Here is a 17,500-nt window from a genome sequence, read left to right as displayed (position 1 = left end):
GTTGAAGATATTACTACGAGTGATATTATTAAAAGGGCATTGTTAGATTATCATTAGTATCCTATATAAGTGAATTATAAGTAATATGTGTAATGATCTTTTAAATCGTGTGTGTGTGTGTGTGTGTGTGTGTGTGTGTGTGTGTGTGTGTGTGTGTGTGTGTGTGTGTGTGTGTGTGTGTGTGTGTGTATGCATGTAAGTATGCACGGCTGCTTTGGAATAGAAAAGTATGGATAGTGACATAGTCCTTTTAATAAATAACTTGTGTGTGTATGTGTATGTACGCATTCATATAAAAACAAGCGAAATGCATAATATACTGTTAGGGTCGAATTCTCTCGAATATTCGGTTCCTACCCCAAGCCTCTTGCCCCCCCCCCCCCCCTCAACCTCATCATCCTCCAGGGTATGTAGATTGTTCTAAAAAAAAGAAAAAAAACTTTCTTGCCGTAGGGGTCGAGCGGAGGTCATTGTTTTTTTGTTTTTTTTGTGCCTGAATCTTTTTAATTTATGATTGTTTTTTGTTGTCTGTCGGTCTGTATGTGCGCGTGTGTGTGCGCGCATATGTGCATGCGTTTGCTAAATGTGTATGTGTGTATGTATGCACGCATTTATAACTCACCAGAATAATTTACTTCATTACATTAAACACACACGCACGCACACACACGCACGCACTCACAAATGTATATCTGACTCGCAAGAAGAATTTGGTCTACCGAACGCACCCAAATACCTTTTAAAGACAAAAAAAAAGTAAACATCACAGGGCGTCCTTGAGTTGCCAAGCGGTCTTTAACTCCACCCTTTATACCGCATACCTGAACACCCGACTTGTTTTTTATGGCATAAATACACCAGTATAAATCCTTTCTTTGCCGTGTACAGTTACAAGCGTCTTTTGGTGGACTGACAACATTTAGGGTGTAAGATGGCGAGGTGTAGATAAACTGAACACATGTCCCTCGCGGTGAAATCAGGTGTGAGGTTTGAGATGTGTGCGTGGTAGATAAGTTTTCACACACATACACACACACACACACACACACACACACACACACACACACACACACACACACACACACACACACACACACACACACACACACACATACATGTGTGTGTGTGTGTGTGTGTGTGTGTGTGTGTGTGTGTGTGTTTTCTTTTTCTTTTCTTTTTTTTTTTTTTTCTTTTTTTTATATACACTCTATTTGTTCTTTCGCGTTAAGAAAAATGTTTTACAATTTTCCATTTTTTATCATTTTTGTCTCTCTCTCTGATTCTAGTTTATCCCTTGTTTTATGGTTCCGGATTCATATATTTTTATTATTTCTGATTCTAGTTTATCCTTTGTTTTATGGTTCCGGAATCATATATTTTATTATTTCTGACACTAGTGTTTTTTTATCAACGTATGTGGTTTGGGTGATGTGATATTAAGGATTGATTTTATCACTATTATTATTGTTGCTGTTGCTCGTCATATTGTTGTTATAGTATGATTATTATTAGTAGTATATTTTTTTTTTTTCATCATCATTAGTATCATCATTATTGTTTTTATATTAGATTACTATAACTACTGCTACTATCATTATTGTTACTGTTACTCGTCATGTTATTGTTATGGTATGATAATTATTAGTAATATAATATTTTTATCGTTATTATTATTATATTTCATTACTACTACTATAACCACCATGATCATTAATTTGGTATCAAAGACCCATTGTTCCTCTGCATTATTTCTCTCTCTCTCTTTCTCCTTTTATCATTTCTCTCCTCCTCTCCTTCGATTCTGTCCCATTTTCCCCTTTCATACACTCCTTCTCCTCTTCTTTAATTGTTTTCTCTCCCTCATTCCCTTTTGTTTTCTCTTTCTCCCCCATTCTCCCGTTTTCACACACTCCTCCCTTCTCTCCCTCCCCCCCTTTCATCTTCAATTCTTCCTTCATTCTCCCTTTTCACTTACTCTTCCTGTTCTTCAATTCTTTCTGTTCACACACTCTTCCCTCCCCCTCCCCCTCCCTTTCATCTTCTCCAGTTCTCCCTTTTCACACACTCTTCCTCTCCCCCCCTCTTATTCTTCTTCATTTCGCCCCCTTTTCACACACTCTTCCTCTCCCCCCCCCCTCCTATTCTTTTTCATTTCATCCCCTTTTCACACACTCTTCCTCTCCCCCCCTCCTATTCTTCTTCATTTCGCCCCCTTTTCACACACTCTTCCTCTCCCCCCCCCTCCTATTCTTCTTCATTTCGCCCCCTTTTCACACACTCTTCCTCTCCCCCCTCCTATTCTTCTTCATTTCGCCCCCTTTTCACTCACTCTTCCTCTCCCCCCCCCTCCTATTATTTTTTCCTTTCGCCCCCTTTTCACACACTCTTCCTTTTCCCTCCTCCTATTCTTCTTCATTTCGCCCCCTTTTCACACACTCTTCCTCCCCCCCCCCTCCTATTCTTCTTCATTTCGCCCCCTTTTCACACACTCTTCCTTTTCCCTCCTCCTATTCTTCTTCATTTCGCCCCCTTTTCACACACTCTTCCTCCCCCCCCCCTCCTATTCTTCTTCATTTCGCCCCCTTTTCACACACTCTTCCTTTTCCCTCCTCCTATTCTTCTTCATTTCGCCCCCTTTTCACACACTCTTCCTCCCCCCCCCTCCTATTCTTCTTCATTTCGCCCCCTTTTCACACACTCTTCCTCTCCCCCCCTCCTATTCTTCTTCATTTCGCCCCCTTTTCACACACTCTTCCTCCCCCCCCCTCCTATTCTTCTTCATTTCGCCCCCTTTTCCACACACTCTTCCTCTCCCCCCCCCTCCTATTCTTCTTCATTTCGCCCCCTTTTCACACACTCTTCCTTTTCCCTCCTCCTATTCTTCTTCATTTCGCCCCCTTTTCACACACTCTTCCTCCCCCCCCCCTCCTATTCTTCTTCATTTCGCCCCCCTTTTCACACACTCTTCCTCTCCCCCCCCTCCTATTCTTCTTCATTTCGCCCCCTTTTCACACACTCTTCCTTTTCCCTCCTCCTATTCTTCTTCATTTCGCCCCCTTTTCACACACTCTTCCTCTCCCCCCCTCCTATTCTTCTTCATTTCGCCCCCTTTTCACACACTCTTCCTTTTCCCTCCTCCTATTCTTCTTCATTTCGCCCCCTTTTCACACACTCTTCCTCTCCCCCCCTCCTATTCTTCTTCATTTCGCCCCCTTTTCACACACTCTTCCTCCCCCCCCCCTCCTATTCTTCTTCATTTCGCCCCCTTTTCACACACTCTTCCTCTCCCCCCCCTCCTATTCTTTTTCATTTCGCCCCCTTTTCACACACTCTTCCTCCCCCCCCCCTCCTATTCTTCTTCATTTCGCCCCCTTTTCACACACTCTTCCTCTCCCCCCCCTCCTATTCTTCTTCATTTCGCCCCCTTTTCACACACTCTTCCTTTTCCCTCCTCCTATTCTTCTTCATTTCGCCCCCTTTTCACACACTCTTCCTCCCCCCCCCCTCCTATTCTTCTTCATTTCGCCCCCTTTTCACACACTCTTCCTCTGCCCCCCTCCTATTCTTTTTCATTTCGCCCCCTTTTCACACACTCTTCCTCTCCCCCCCCTCCTATTCTTCTTCATTTCGCCCCCTTTTCACACACTCTTCCTCTCCCCCCCCCTTCCTATTCTTCTTTATTTCGCCCCCTTTTCACACACTCTTCCTCTCCCCCCCTCCTATTCTTCTTCATTTCGCCCCCTTTTCACACACTCTTCCTCTCCCCCCCCTCCTATTCTTCTTTATTTCGCCCCCTTTTCACCTACTCTCCCCCTTTTCATCTTCAATTCTCCCTTTTCACTTCCTCTTCCACTTGTTCTGTTCTCCCTATTCATACTTTCTCTTCCTCATTCCTCTTTACATTCCCCTCCTCCTCTTCATCTTCAATTTTCCCTATTCACCCCCTCCTCCCTTCTCTCTCTCTCTCTCTCTCTCTCTCTCTCTCTCTCTCTCTCTCTCTCTCTCTCTCTCTCTCTCTCTCTCTCTCTCTCTCTCTCTCTCTCTCTCCCTCCCTCTCCCTCTCCCTCTCCCTCTCTCTCTCTCTTCAGATTCCCCTTCACACTTCCTTCCTCTTCCTCCCCAATTCTCCCATCCCTCTTCTCCAATTCTCCCCTCCTTCACCTTCAATTCTCCCCATTCACCCCATTCACCCTTTGCCCTTCTCTCTCCCTCCTCCAGATTCCCCGATGGCTCCGTCCGCCTCCGGAACCCCCACGTCAGCCAAATGGAGCAGGATGTCCTCTACCACCTCGCCCTCGGCTCCGGTTCGCATGACCTCGTCGAGATGTTCAGCGATGTCAAGTTCGTGTGCATGGGAGGGACGCCCAAGAGGATGGAGGGATTCGCCTATTACATCATGGATGAGATTGGATACAAGTTACCCGCTGGAACGACGCTGTTGGATATTTCCTATCAATCTTATCGGTATTCGATGTTTAAGGTGAGGTGTAGGGTGGGTGGGGTGGTAGGTGTGTGTGTGTGTGTGTGTGTGTGTGTGTGTGTGTGTGTGTGTGTGTGTGTGTGTGTGTGTGTGTGTGTGTGTGTGTGTGTGTGTGTATGTGTGTGTGTGTGTGTCTGTGCGTGTGCCATGTCTGTCTGTGTGTGTCTTTGCCCATATCCCAGTATTTCATGCCTATAACTAATCAAATAACAAAGAAAAAAAAAAGAAAAAAAAACATCTCAGCTACACACATCTTGACCAACACGTTCCTAACATGTCACCACCACGTCTACAACACGTTTTCGAAAACCCTCTTCTCCCCACAGGTCGGCCCGGTGCTTTGCTTCTCCCACGGCATGGGCATCCCTTCCGTGGGCATCCTCCTCCATGAAGTGATCAAACTCATGTACCACGCCAAGTGCAAGGATCCCATTTTCTTCCGCCTGGGCACGTGTGGGGGCATTGGCATCGAAGGGGGGAACCTCGTTATTTCCGAAAGTGCGGTCGACGGGCTCATGCAGCCGTTCCTAGAGCTGGTGCGTTTTGGTTTTGGTTTGTTTTTGGTGGACGTTGTGATATTTCTTTCGTCTGTTTTTTTTTTGTTTTTTTTTTTTCGTTTGTTAGTGAGGTTTGAGTGATATTCTTTCTTTCTTTTATTGCGAAGTTTGAGTGATATTTCTTTTTCGTTATGGTCTATGTGTATTCGGTTTTCATTCGTACATTTAATTCAGCCTCTATACCTTTTTTCCATTAACAGCCAGTCCTGGGGAAGATGCAAAGGCGACCGGCTGTTTTGGACAAGAAATTGGCAAATGAACTGAAACAGTTGCGGTATGAAGATGATCCGTTCACCGCAACCGTCGGCAAAACCATGTGCACTTATGACTTCTATGAGGGTAAGGCTCGCTCTCGCTCTTCTTCTCTTCTCTTCTCTTCTCTTCTCTTCTCTTCTCTTCTCTTCTCTTCTCTTCTCTTCTCTTCTCTTCTCTTCTCTTCTCTTCTCTTCTCTTCTCTTCTCTACTCTTTCTCTCTCTCTCTCTCTCTCTCTCTCTCTCTCTCTCTCTCTCTCTCTCTCTCTCTCTCTCTCTCTCTCTCTCTCTCTCTCTCTCTCTCTCTTTCTCTCTCTCTCTCTCACTCTCTCACTCTCTCACTCTCTCACTCTCTCACTCTCTCTCTCTCACTCTCACTCTCTGCTTTATTGGTGAAATAAAGTTGTCATTTTGAGGTTTCTGTTCTGAATACTGAGGCTGTATATTCTTTTCTGGACATAAATTCTGTTTTGCGGTCAGTTGTACCTGTGTGTGTGTGTGTGTGTGTGTGTGTGTGTGTGTGTGTGTGTGTGTGTGTGTGTGTGTGTGTGTGTGTGTGTGTGTGTGTGTGTGTGTGTGTGCTTATATATAAATATATATATATATATATATATATATATATATTTATATATATATATATATAATATACATCAGTTTATCTCACAACACATTTTTCTCTCACTTCCTAACCAATAACCGTGCTTGTCACCAACTACGATCTCTCCCACTCTCCAAACACAAACAGGCCAGGGAAGACTGGACGGGGCCTTCTGCGACTACAATGAAACAGACAAGCTAAATTTCCTGAAGCAAATACACGCACAGAACGTCGTCAACATGGAAATGGAATCGCTCTGTTTTGCCGCCCTGTGCCATCACGCTGGGATCAAAGGTGCTGTGGTGTGTGTAACTCTGCTGAATCGTCTGCATGGTGATCAGGTAAGCTTTTTACTGGTCATGCCATAATCGGCTGATTGGATATAAAGGTATAAGACAAGGGGAGTATTTCTTTATATAGATAAACTTGGTTCAAGATCCCTGAATTGTATTTATTTATTTCCCCTTATTTTGCATTTAATTTTTTGTTTTCTTTACTATTCTTTTCTTCTATTTTCCTTTCTTTATTATCATGTGTCCCTTAGTAGAAGTATTTTATACATATGCTTTACATTAATTGAGAATCCATTTTCTTTAACTGAAAAAAAAAAAAAAAAAAACACGTCACTCGATTCTATTGCACATACTTACAGCTCTTATTATTATGCTCCCCCTTTATTCTTTCCTGTTATCAGTATTCTTCAGCCCCATTCTCTCTTTCCTTTTTCTCTGCTACTTACATCTGTTATTAAAATTATTCATCCTTTCCTCCTTATCTCCAGCTTACAACTTTTATCATCATTCTTCAACCCAGTCACTTTCCTTTCTATCTCGTCCTTACATCTGTTATTCTTCTTCAACCCATTCACTCTTTCCTTTCTCTTGCCTACTAACCTCATTTATTCTTGTTCTCCTTCAACTCACTCCTCTTTCTCTCCGTCTTAGGTCGACACCCCAAAGGAAACACTAAACAAGTGGCAAGAATATCCTCAGGTGTTGGTTGCTCGCTACATCAAAAAGCAGCTCGGCCTTCCCGTCAACATCCCCCAGCGAAACCACCCACAGGTAGTGAAATGCCCACGGCAGGCTAAGCTTGTTCGAGAACAGTCCGAGAGCTTTGAGTGAACTCCTACCCGATTATCTAATGCCCACAGATATGCATGCCTCCGTATATGAATATGTATAGTATGAGTGTGTGTGTGTGTGTGTGTGTGGATGTATAGATGTATGTATGTGTATGTATATGTATATATGCATACGTGTATATATACGTATGTGTGTATATATACATATGTGTACATACATATATATATATATATATATATATATATATATATATATATATATATATATATATATATATACACACATACACACATGTACATACATATATACACACACCTATATATGTACATACATACATATATATGTGAGTGTGTGTGTGTGTGTATAAAATATATAGCCCAAAATTTTACTGCTTTTTTTTCAAGGGAAACAGTACAAAAAATTGAAAGGCATAACACTGCATGATAGTGAATACATTCACAAAACTGCATGACAGAGAGACAACAAGTTCAGTTCCTGGAATAAGTTCTAGTTCATATTGAGTGATTAAACAGCTAAATGCAGGTTCTGATGTACATTATTTTCATTACAATATTAATTCTTTGAGATTTGTATATGAAAAATTAGAACGTTGAAAATTGCTGTATCAGCGAGACCTGTATTCACTACAATGGGTGCAATATTAACTTCTGCATAATATGATTTAAAAAATGTATGACAGTGAAATTGTCAACTTTATACAGTTAAACATTCCAATTTTCCTTGCATTCTAAATTTTGTCTTTTGACACAATCTCAGGTTAATCTCTAAATGCAGAAGCCTATGTTAAGTAGTGTATAGTTTTCTACAGATCTACGAGAGAGACAAAGCTAGCCACTCGCGCATAATCCTTATTTTAAGGACAATGCATTTTCAGATGTGTATTATTTTTACAGTGAATTCATTTCTATCAGCATGTCCAATTATTAACTTAAGTCTGAATACCTAATTTGGGGGGATATAAAATATGCCGAATGAGAAGAGAGACCAAGTATGAACCAGTTGTTCTCAAAAAGTTTGACGAGTCTCTGTTCCTTTGTAGATTGAAGTTAGAGAAAATTACCTTGTGTTTGTATAAAAAAAAAATCAAGTTATTGCTCTAGTCAAATAAAATATATATATATATATATATATATATATATATATATATATATATATATATATATATATATATATATATATGTATATATATATATATATATATATATATATATATGTATATATATATATATATATATATATATATATATATATATATATATATATTTTGGCCTTAACGTGAGATGCCAAATTTCCTTTTTGCCAAAGCATGTACACCTTAATAAGAAATATAATGAATCCTAAAACCATATATTTTCATGTCCTTCAAGGACACAGATTTAAGAAAAAAAAGGTCCTCCAAGACAGATTAAAAAATAAAAAAAATCAGTGCCAAAAAGACAAAACAAAAAAACAACACTTGTAGGAAAGGGACTCAGTGAAGATCAGTTATTTGTGACATTCAGCTAGACGGTATAGTGAAGCTAGCAATATGGGAGCACCTAAAGACTATATTAGATGCTTGAAATAGATTGGCTTACATTTGCAGCTTGAGTATTTAGAGGCATAATGCACTGGTATCTGAGACATTAAAAGTTTCTCTAACAGACGTGAGAACTGATGATTTGGATACAAATAGACAGATATTTTAATGATAAAAAGATGAAGACATAGAATAGGGTTTATGGAGAGCATGATGCATAGCCCATTTAGGCTAAGATTTGAATTGGATTCCTTGTAACTTGGCAGTGACAATTGTTCCACTTAAAATTATATTGTTTCATATCCATGTTGATTGCTAACATTCTTTTAAAGAATACAGCAAAAAAGAAAAATAACAATAATAATAATAATTTGTATCTGATCCTGTAACCAAATTTCTTTCTTTATCATTAGATGTTGTGAGTAAATGCTTCAAATGTTACAAAAACAAGCTTCTATCAGTACATGTATTTGTGGACTACTTGAAACCTGTGAAAGATTTTTTTTTTTTTTTTCCATCTTCTCTATTCTCAGAAATTAAAGTCATTGTTCTATAATAGTTTCAGTGATTGCTCTGCAACCCTCATTTCCATAACATCAATAATCTATCACAGATTTCTAAAAAGTAGTTCAAGTTATGGTGTTCCTCTTTGCTAAATTTGCAACATCAGTTGTTGTTTTTTATATAACGTAAAAACACAATGTCTACAGATACACCAATATTTAAATTATCTTAAGCACATTGTAGCCGTGGGATAATAAATGTTTACTAAATCATGTGCTATTATTATTCAAGCCAATGGGGAAGATATACACCTATGGTATGTATTTTTAACTGTAAATTAAACCAGCAACACTCTAAAAACAAGATAAAAATAAACGTTGAGCTGGAATAAAACAGAAACACTAAACGGACTACGATGTTCTCCTCACAATTCATGTACCTTTTGTGCTTTATTTTTATTTCATTTAACCATCTTTTTTCCCCCTTTTTCTAGGTTTAAAACAGGATGTGAGGAGAAAAAAAAATGCTTGGTACCCAAAGCCAGGATCATATTATTGGAGATGTCAAAGGCACATCAGTTTCTCAAGGAATCACGTGATACCTGGTATTGATATCTCGCTTGGTAGCTCTTAGCTCTTCAGACCACAGGTTGCTATTTGGATATCATCATCTGCATATCAATGACAGCAAACTATAAAGTACTCAGATTCTCTTTTCAACTACATTCTCTTTGTGAACTTCTCAGGACAAGCACTTATTCTTTTTATATTCCACATCCCTTGTAGGTAGCTTATGATATCTGCAATAAGTTGTGCATGCTAAATGCTAAATTATGAATCCCAAAATAGACAACACAGTAGTTTTGAGAAGTACGAAATCAAGTTTTTTTGAAGTGGCTTCAAATTCAAAATGTGACATGATGCTTCCATGTGGTCAACATACGTATCTCAGTGAGCGTACAGTTTGTCTTGAAAAGGCAGTACTTAAAGTTCACACTTGTACAGATCTCATTGATGGGCAGAGTCCGAAAAAATGATATGAGGATTATAAATCTCTCATTTGTTAAGCTATTTGTTTAGCCTCTCCTCTTTTCTTTTTCCTTCCTTTTGCTCTCTTTTCTTTAGAAAGTATTCTCAATTCAAGTTTTACAAGCTAATAGTAGTGCTTCTGATTTTACAAATAATGCACAGGCAACTGTATTACCACCTAGTATGTGAGGTTTGTCAAATGAATGTTTTATGCACAGACTGTGATAGTAAAATGCTAAACTAGGAAAATCACAAACTCCCTTAAAATCAATGCATTTTCTGATGGCCAGATTGCTCAGTAAACCATTAAAAATAGTTTACATACTGGTATCAGTAAATAATTTAAAATTGATCTCCTTGCAATTTAATTATTTAATCTCACCTAACAAAGTCTGTTTTCAAGGTAATTTGCCATATAATCTGTATAACTATCTTTACAAAATAATATCCAGTAATTATAATCTATTTCATGACATAACAAGCAATTTATTCTGTGATCGACAAGTATGATATTTCTAGCGAGGATGCTGTTTTAAGAATAATGACACAATTCAGTATAAAGACAGTGCCTAGGATAAACTAATGAATCCTCTGCTTGTATTATGTATAGTGTGTATACAGCCAGTACGTGTGATCATTTGTATATAGCTTAATATAAGTTTTGTGAGTTTCTGTACTATACAATTTTTATAAGAGAATCCAACACACACACACACAAAAAAAGGTTCCAGTCATTCCACACTTTATAGTATGTTCTATTTTTTTTTTTTTTTTTTTAGTTCTTGGCCCTTCTGAAATTTGTGATTTCTTTTTCTACTTTATTTTAAAGGTCGATTATTTTTTGTGATATCAAGAAAGTTGTTCTTTTGTTTAAATCACAACTATATAAACTTTTTTTTTTTTTTGCATGTCCTTCAATATATATGCCCATGAGTGCAAACTTTTTATGTAATTGTTCTAGTCTGGTGATATATTTTATTTTTAATAAAGATTCTTGGTTCAATTTAAGTTATATATTATCCTTTCTACACATACTTCAATTTTATGCAAGCCATCTATATCCTTTTTTATGAGATAAATAATACTTGTTTTATATGAATAAAGGTACATGTCAATATAGCAATATTTTTCTACTTCACACAGTATCGTAATCACATTCACACACAACAAAATAATACAACTGCATGTGTGCACACTGGAAAAAACACAGTCATCCAAATAATCAATAATTTTGACAAATAGGAACAATTTGAGTTGAAACCTTACTATTGAAGTCTGCATAATAAAAAAAAATAAAAAAATAAAAAAATGCCACACTGTGTGCATGTGTATCTGGCTGTTTTTGGTGACTAATTTCTAGGTAAAAATAACATCTGCCATTATTACAAAATCCAGCTTTAGCAGGATGAAAGAATAGACATACTAACAGATATAATAATTTATGAACAGAACTATGTATACTTCTTTTACAATTCATAAGATTTTATATACAGACAATGTACTTCAATCATCCTCTTTTAATTTCTGTTGACTGATTGATTTATATTCTTTATCGTTCAATCGCAGTGAAAACAATTATTATACAGTCTAGCCACTGCTGATCCTGGAATAAAAAGTTACTGAGACAATGATTTATCGGATATATGTTATAATAACTTGTCCTGAAATTTAAATCCAATGGCATAAGTATATTCAGTACCAGAAGATACAATAAAATTATTATATACATTAACATCACCAGACAAATAAGACCGACTACCTAGACTCTTATCTTCAGAATCCCTTATTGGTCAAAAATTCCTTCACTTCGAGCATATATTCTCCCTTTATCTGTACCATCTGGTGTGGCTCGTGGACCCGTAAGTTAATGTGCTTGGGTGCAAACTTCTCCGAAAGGTACTGCCGCAGTTCTTCTCCGAGGGCGAATGCATCACCTTCGACATGTTTCACAGAGGTTGTGAACCTGCCAAAAGATTATTGGGTCAATGGAAGGAAATTTTAAACTACCTTATATCTGGTTCCCTGCTCATGTATAATATACCAGCAGATATTACATGAAATTTCCTTTACTACTGGACCAACTAACCAACCACACACACACACACACACACACACACACACACACACACACACACACACACACACACACACACACACACACACACACACACACACACACACACAAAAACAACAACACACACACAAAAACAACAACGCACACACAAAAACAACAACACACACACAAAAACAACAACACACACACAAAAACAACAACACACACACACAAAAACAACAACACACACACACAAAAACAACACACACACACAAAAACAACAACACACACACACAAAAACAACAACACACACACAAAAACAACAACACACACACACAAAAACAACAACACACACACACAAAAACAACAACACACAGAAATCCTTACTAAAAATAAACACACACAAAAGCAAAGAAAACAAAACAAAAAAAATAAAATAAAATGGACTGCAAAAAGCAAATTAACAAAAATAATACTATATCTCTAAGTGTAACCTTCCTTACCTTGACATGATTGGCTCGTGCTTGACATAAACAGGTAGCATGTGGCTGGCAGAACGTGGGACAAAGTACGGATAATCGCCAGGAGCTGCGGATGGAGCTACCCAGCCAGACGGAGTAACCTCGCCTGTGTAACGACATCGTAAAAGTGCAGAATATATATGTAGTTAAATCACATAATGGCTCGTAACTATACTTATACTGCATTACGAACCGATATCCATGCTTCTTTTCTATATCTGTACACAAAAAAGTTATTCCAACACTAAAAACAAAAAAGAATAACAACAATTATACCGACATTTAAACTATATAACAAATATATTGAACTGAGAGCTTTTAAATTATTTCTGGTAAACATTGGAGAAAATCATTATGGGAAAAAAATTAAAAGTGTGTGTTGGTTAGGAGGTGGTTGGGGGTGGGGGTCAAGATCACGATTAAGAGCCTTAGCCTGAATCTGAATCTTGAATCTTGAGTCTTGAGTCTTGAGTCTTGAGTCTTGAGTCTTGAGTCTTGAGTCTTGAGTCTTGAGTCTTGAGTCTTGAGTCTTGAGTCTTGAGTCATGAGTCATGAGTCATGAGTCATGAGTCTTGAGGCTTGAGGCTTGAGGCTTGAGTCTTGAGTCTTGAGTCTGAGACCAGGTTTGTGTGTGTGGGTATATATGTGCGTGCCAGTGTGAGTGTACTGCATATATATGGCATATATTTTTTTTTTCACAAATAATTCTACACGGATTAAATCAACACCAAGTTTACACCAGAAGCTTTCAAGTTCCCCTCCCTTCAGAAACCAGGATCAAACTTACCTGGTCTGACCTTAGGCTTAGGGATTGACTTCGGTGGAATAAGCCGCTCTACAAATGACCACTCTGCAGTCGACACCTCAACCTGGAAGAGCAATGCACAGTGAATCAAACTAGGAAGCCAAAATTAACACTTTCACTGGGAATAAATACAGGGTCAGAGTGAGTGAGTGAGTGAGACAGACAGACAGACAGACAGATAGACAGACAGACAGACAGACAGACAGACAGACAGACAGACAGACAGACAGACAGAGAAAGAAAGAAAGAAAGAAAGAAAGAAAGAAAGAAAGAAAGAAAGAGAGAGAGAGAGAGAGAGAGAGAGAGAGAGAGAGAGAGAGAGAGAGAGAGAGAGAGAGAGAAAGAGAGAAAGAGAGAAAGAGAGAGAGAGAGAAAGAGAGAGAGAGAGAAAGAGAGAGAGAGAGAGAGAGAGAGAGAAAGAGAGAAAAGGGAGAAAGAGAGAAAGAAAGAAAAAGAGAACGAGAGAAAGAGAGAAAAAGAAAGAGAGAGAGAGAGAGAGAAAGAGAGAAAAAGAAAGAGAAAGAGAGAAAAAGAAAGAGAAAGAGAGAAAAAGAAAGAGAAAGAGAGAAAAAGAAAGAGAAAGAGAGAAAAAGAAAGAGAAAGAGAGAAAAAGAAAGAGAAAGAGAGAAAAAGAAAGAGAAAGAGAGAAAAAGAAAGAGAAAGAGAGAAAAAGAAAGAGAAAGAGAGAAAGAGAAAGAGAGAAAAAGAAAGAGAAAGAGAGAAAAAGAAAGAGAAAGAGAGAAAAAGAAAGAGAAAGAGAGAAAAAGAAAGATAAAGAGAGAAAAAGAAAGATAAAGAGAGAAAAAGAAAGAGAAAGAGAGAAAGAAAAAGAAAAAGAGAAAGAAAAAAAAAAAGAGAAAGAGAGAAAAAGAGAGAGAAAGAGAAAGAGAGACATAGATATACATATAGATAAATACAAGATATGAGTGTAGCTTTTTCACACCCAATTATCATTATAATTGTACCCCTGGCATTGAAATGGCTTTAGCTGGTTGTGTGAAAAAAAAAAATAATACAAACATATCAGGTGTCATCAAATAAGATGCCCTATGAGAGAAAGAGAGAGAGAGAGAAAGAGAGAGAGAGAGAGAGAGAGAGAGAGAGAGAGAGAGAGAGAGAGAGAGAGAGAGAGAGAGAGAGAGAGAGAGAGAGAGAGAGAGAGAGAAAGAGAGAAAAGGGAGAAAGAGAGAAAGAAAGAAAAAGAGAAAGAGAGAAAGAGAGAAAAAGAAAGAGAGAGAGAGAGAGAGAAAGAGAGAAAAAGAAAGAGAAAGAGAGAAAAAGAAAGAGAAAGAGAGAAAAAGAAAGAGAAAGAGAGAAAAAGAAAGAGAAAGAGAGAAAAAGAAAGAGAAAGAGAGAAAAAGAAAGAGAAAGAGAGAAAAAGAAAGAGAAAGAGAGAAAGAGAAAGAGAGAAAAAGAAAGAGAAAGAGAGAAAAAGAAAGAGAAAGAGAGAAAAAGAAAGAGAAAGAGAGAAAAAGAAAGATAAAGAGAGAAAAAGAAAGATAAAGAGAGAAAAAGAAAGAGAAAGAGAGAAAGAAAAAGAAAAAGAGAAAGAAAAAAAAAAAGAGAAAGAGAGAAAAAGAGAGAGAAAGAGAAAGAGAGACATAGATATACATATAGATAAATACAAGATATGAGTGTAGCTTTTTCACACCCAATTATCATTATAATTGTACCCCTGGCATTGAAATGGCTTTAGCTGGTTGTGTGAAAAAAAAAAATAATACAAACATATCAGGTGTCATCAAATAAGATGCCCTATGATAGTCAAACATGAACATTTAAGCAAATCATAAAAAAGAGGTATTTAAACAGAATGTGTTTGCATCAGCAATAGTTATGCCCAGGCTGCACTGGTCCTTGAATCACCTCTGGCCAACCAGTTTCCAATATTGGTTACACAACTAATACATTCCATCAGGCTTAGTTCATATAGGCTGGTTCCAAGATTGTTTTAATGGCATTATGAGTGCATAATAACATCTAACAAGCGCTTAAGAAGAGCATTGATTATATATCATCACAGCCTGCAATAAAAGTAAAACCTGGGCAAAGAACACTCTAGATCTGGCACCTGGTTTCCCCAAATTTGTGCCTAGTCCTGGCCAAAAGGTACACAATCCCTGACTTGAGTTTGGTTTCAGAGTCAGATAAAGGCAAAGGAAGTTTGTTTTAATAATTTTAGTCTTGAGGGGTCATTTATCAATAATGGAAATGATGAACTGAATAGCCAGAGAGGACAGGAAATATATTAAATGTACTGTGGGGTAATTCAAGTTAGCACACAAAAAATTAAGTTAACATCACACACAAAACGAGTCATATTTGATTTCTTAAGGGCCATACCCACTATAAACCCCTTTAAATATGGTATAAAAACCCACACTGTAAAACCTTTAAATATCAATATTGTGTGTGTCCAGCAACAACGTTCCAGCTCCAAGCCCTTCACCAAAGAAAAGCATACCTTCACCAGGTATGAACAAAAATTTAAGCACTTTAACCTGTGCACACAAACAAAACAAACACAGCCACAATAGGACTCTGTAAAAACTGAATTCGTGATGAAACATTACAATATACATTCCACTGTGATAGTGGTTATATTACATTTCACCATATAATCTTGTGCCAGGATTGGAACAGGAAAGTCTACAAGCTTTATCTTACCAGAATGTTGAGGGCAAAGGTTTGCTGACCCATGACAAAGAGTTAATAAGTCTGATTACCACCATCATCATCTCTATAGATGGTTTCCATGGATTAAGAGTACCACACAGATCAGGTTTCGTCCATCTACCATTTCCAAGATAACCAATACACAGGAACAACAGAGCAATCCAATTCAAGTACCCTAGCTCACGTAACTTTCACGTCAGCTGTATCTAGACGGTATACATCACAAGCATTGAATGGACACTAAAACTGTTAGTACCATCACTCTAGACCTTTCCAAACGAATGCTAAAAATACAGAAATGACTAAATCACTTGCTTTACGCGACCGGCTGCCGGCTTCTTACAAACGCCCTGTAAACCATGCAAAGAAAACCCGCCGGTAAACATTCCATAAAACCCGAAATGGCTCATTGAATCCAAATTACATCTACGACCCAAACTACTTTAATATAGACAACCCAATACCCCCAAAATTAAAAGAAAAATACCTCGTTATAACTCTCCGGAATGGTGTGCTGCAGGCGAGGAAATTTCGATATCCCTTGGACCGTAGAAGTTGATGTTAGCGTTCTTCTGCCACAGTTTCCTATTCTTGCAAGCCTTAATGATCTGTTCATGCGATTTACAGGCCGAAAAAGCGCCGTAATTGAAGAAGTGGACATGTTTTCTGGATATTGGTCGGGGTTGGAGACGAAGAGCACTCGCTTGTTTACATGTGAGGTTAGTTTCACCGAGATCTTGATGTGTTATATGTGGATTTGGCGTTAATTTTATGATTTTGTGGTGATGAAATTAGCCAATTTTATAAATATGTGTTTTATTGGTATTGAGAGGAGGGTTATTTAACGTCTTAAAAGGATATTCCCTTGGTAATTTTCCACTGAAAATATCACTATGCTTGAGTATCTACTGTATATTTATGTTCAGTATATCAATATCTAGTCTTTTAAGTATATATTTCAATCCAAAAATATATTTTCATCTATCTTATCATAATGTTATTTTCTAAATCTACCGTGAAAGTAATTCCTCTTAAGAATTTCCGAAATACATTGGCATAAATTATCTGACCTATCATCCTCACACAAAAAATAGTTAAAATATCCTATAAAACCTTACATTCTATTCTATTTTTTTTAGTAAATCTCCACACTATTTTCAAGATTTCGAAATACCCCGAACATTCTGCCAGAATTCTCGTGACTCCCCAGTCAGGTGATCGATCGAGCTTGTGTCAGGAGGAGATAGCGGTCGACCTTCTAATATCCTCCTGTTTTACGCCTTAGAGGTGGGTTCTGGGCTTCGTAATATCTTCCGAGGTAGGATATGAGGCGGAGAACGATTCCGTGTTCTTTAAACAGCGGTTGTCGTTAAGGTTCGTCGGTAAAGAGATGGAAGATGT

The 17,500-nt window shown here is 37.8% G+C and overlaps 3 protein-coding genes across 5 annotated transcripts in view; 2 read left to right on the top strand and 1 right to left on the bottom strand.

The window, feature by feature from the left end:
- LOC125032117 (uridine phosphorylase 1-like) overlaps positions 1–11,047 on the top strand; it is a 38,717-nt gene extending 27,670 nt beyond the window's left edge. Inside the window, exons 2-7 of one of the 3 annotated variants that reach the window (XM_047623132.1) lie at positions 4,219–4,480; positions 4,807–5,016; positions 5,238–5,376; positions 6,035–6,228; positions 6,832–6,951; positions 9,510–11,047. In XM_047623132.1, coding sequence (XP_047479088.1) covers positions 4,219–4,480; positions 4,807–5,016; positions 5,238–5,376; positions 6,035–6,228; positions 6,832–6,951; positions 9,510–9,515 — 931 coding nt within the window. In that variant the 3' untranslated portion in view covers positions 9,516–11,047. Of the gene's footprint in view, positions 1–4,218; positions 4,481–4,806; positions 5,017–5,237; positions 5,377–6,034; positions 6,229–6,831; positions 7,112–9,509 lie in introns of those variants that run through there. The other 2 variants (XM_047623133.1, XM_047623129.1) reach the window with 2 other exon arrangements.
- Positions 11,048–11,467: 420 nt separating this feature from the next.
- Positions 11,468–17,282, bottom strand: LOC125032333 (39S ribosomal protein L49, mitochondrial-like). Its single transcript, XM_047623430.1, has 5 exons — positions 17,274–17,282; positions 16,587–16,835; positions 13,406–13,487; positions 12,601–12,724; positions 11,468–12,007 (listed from the first exon to the last, which is right to left on the bottom strand). The coding sequence occupies exons 1-5, from the start codon at positions 17,280–17,282 to the stop codon at positions 11,818–11,820; spliced, it is 654 nt and encodes a 217-aa protein (XP_047479386.1). The 3' UTR covers positions 11,468–11,817.
- LOC125032496 (V-type proton ATPase 21 kDa proteolipid subunit c''-like) overlaps positions 17,259–17,500 on the top strand; it is a 10,483-nt gene continuing 10,241 nt past the window's right edge. The window contains exon 1 of the mRNA XM_047623658.1: positions 17,259–17,386. The gene's annotated coding sequence lies outside the window, so the exon portion shown is untranslated. The remainder of the gene's footprint in view (positions 17,387–17,500) is intronic.

Source organism: Penaeus chinensis, chromosome 14 (assembly GCF_019202785.1).
Source record: "Penaeus chinensis breed Huanghai No. 1 chromosome 14, ASM1920278v2, whole genome shotgun sequence".
Taxonomy (NCBI): domain Eukaryota; kingdom Metazoa; phylum Arthropoda; class Malacostraca; order Decapoda; family Penaeidae; genus Penaeus; species Penaeus chinensis.
This window is presented reverse-complemented; position numbering and strand designations above follow the sequence as displayed.

What these genes read in the sequence shown, in the direction of transcription:
- LOC125032333 (XM_047623430.1), bottom strand. An exon ending in TTCCGGAGAGTTATAACGAG is followed by an intron (nt 13,488 to 16,586) that starts GTATTTTTCTTT and finishes TTGCTCTTCCAG; the next exon opens with GTTGAGGTGTCGACTGCAGA. An exon ending in TAAGCCTAAGGTCAGACCAG is followed by an intron (nt 12,725 to 13,405) that starts GTAAGTTTGATC and finishes GTCGTTACACAG; the next exon opens with GCGAGGTTACTCCGTCTGGC.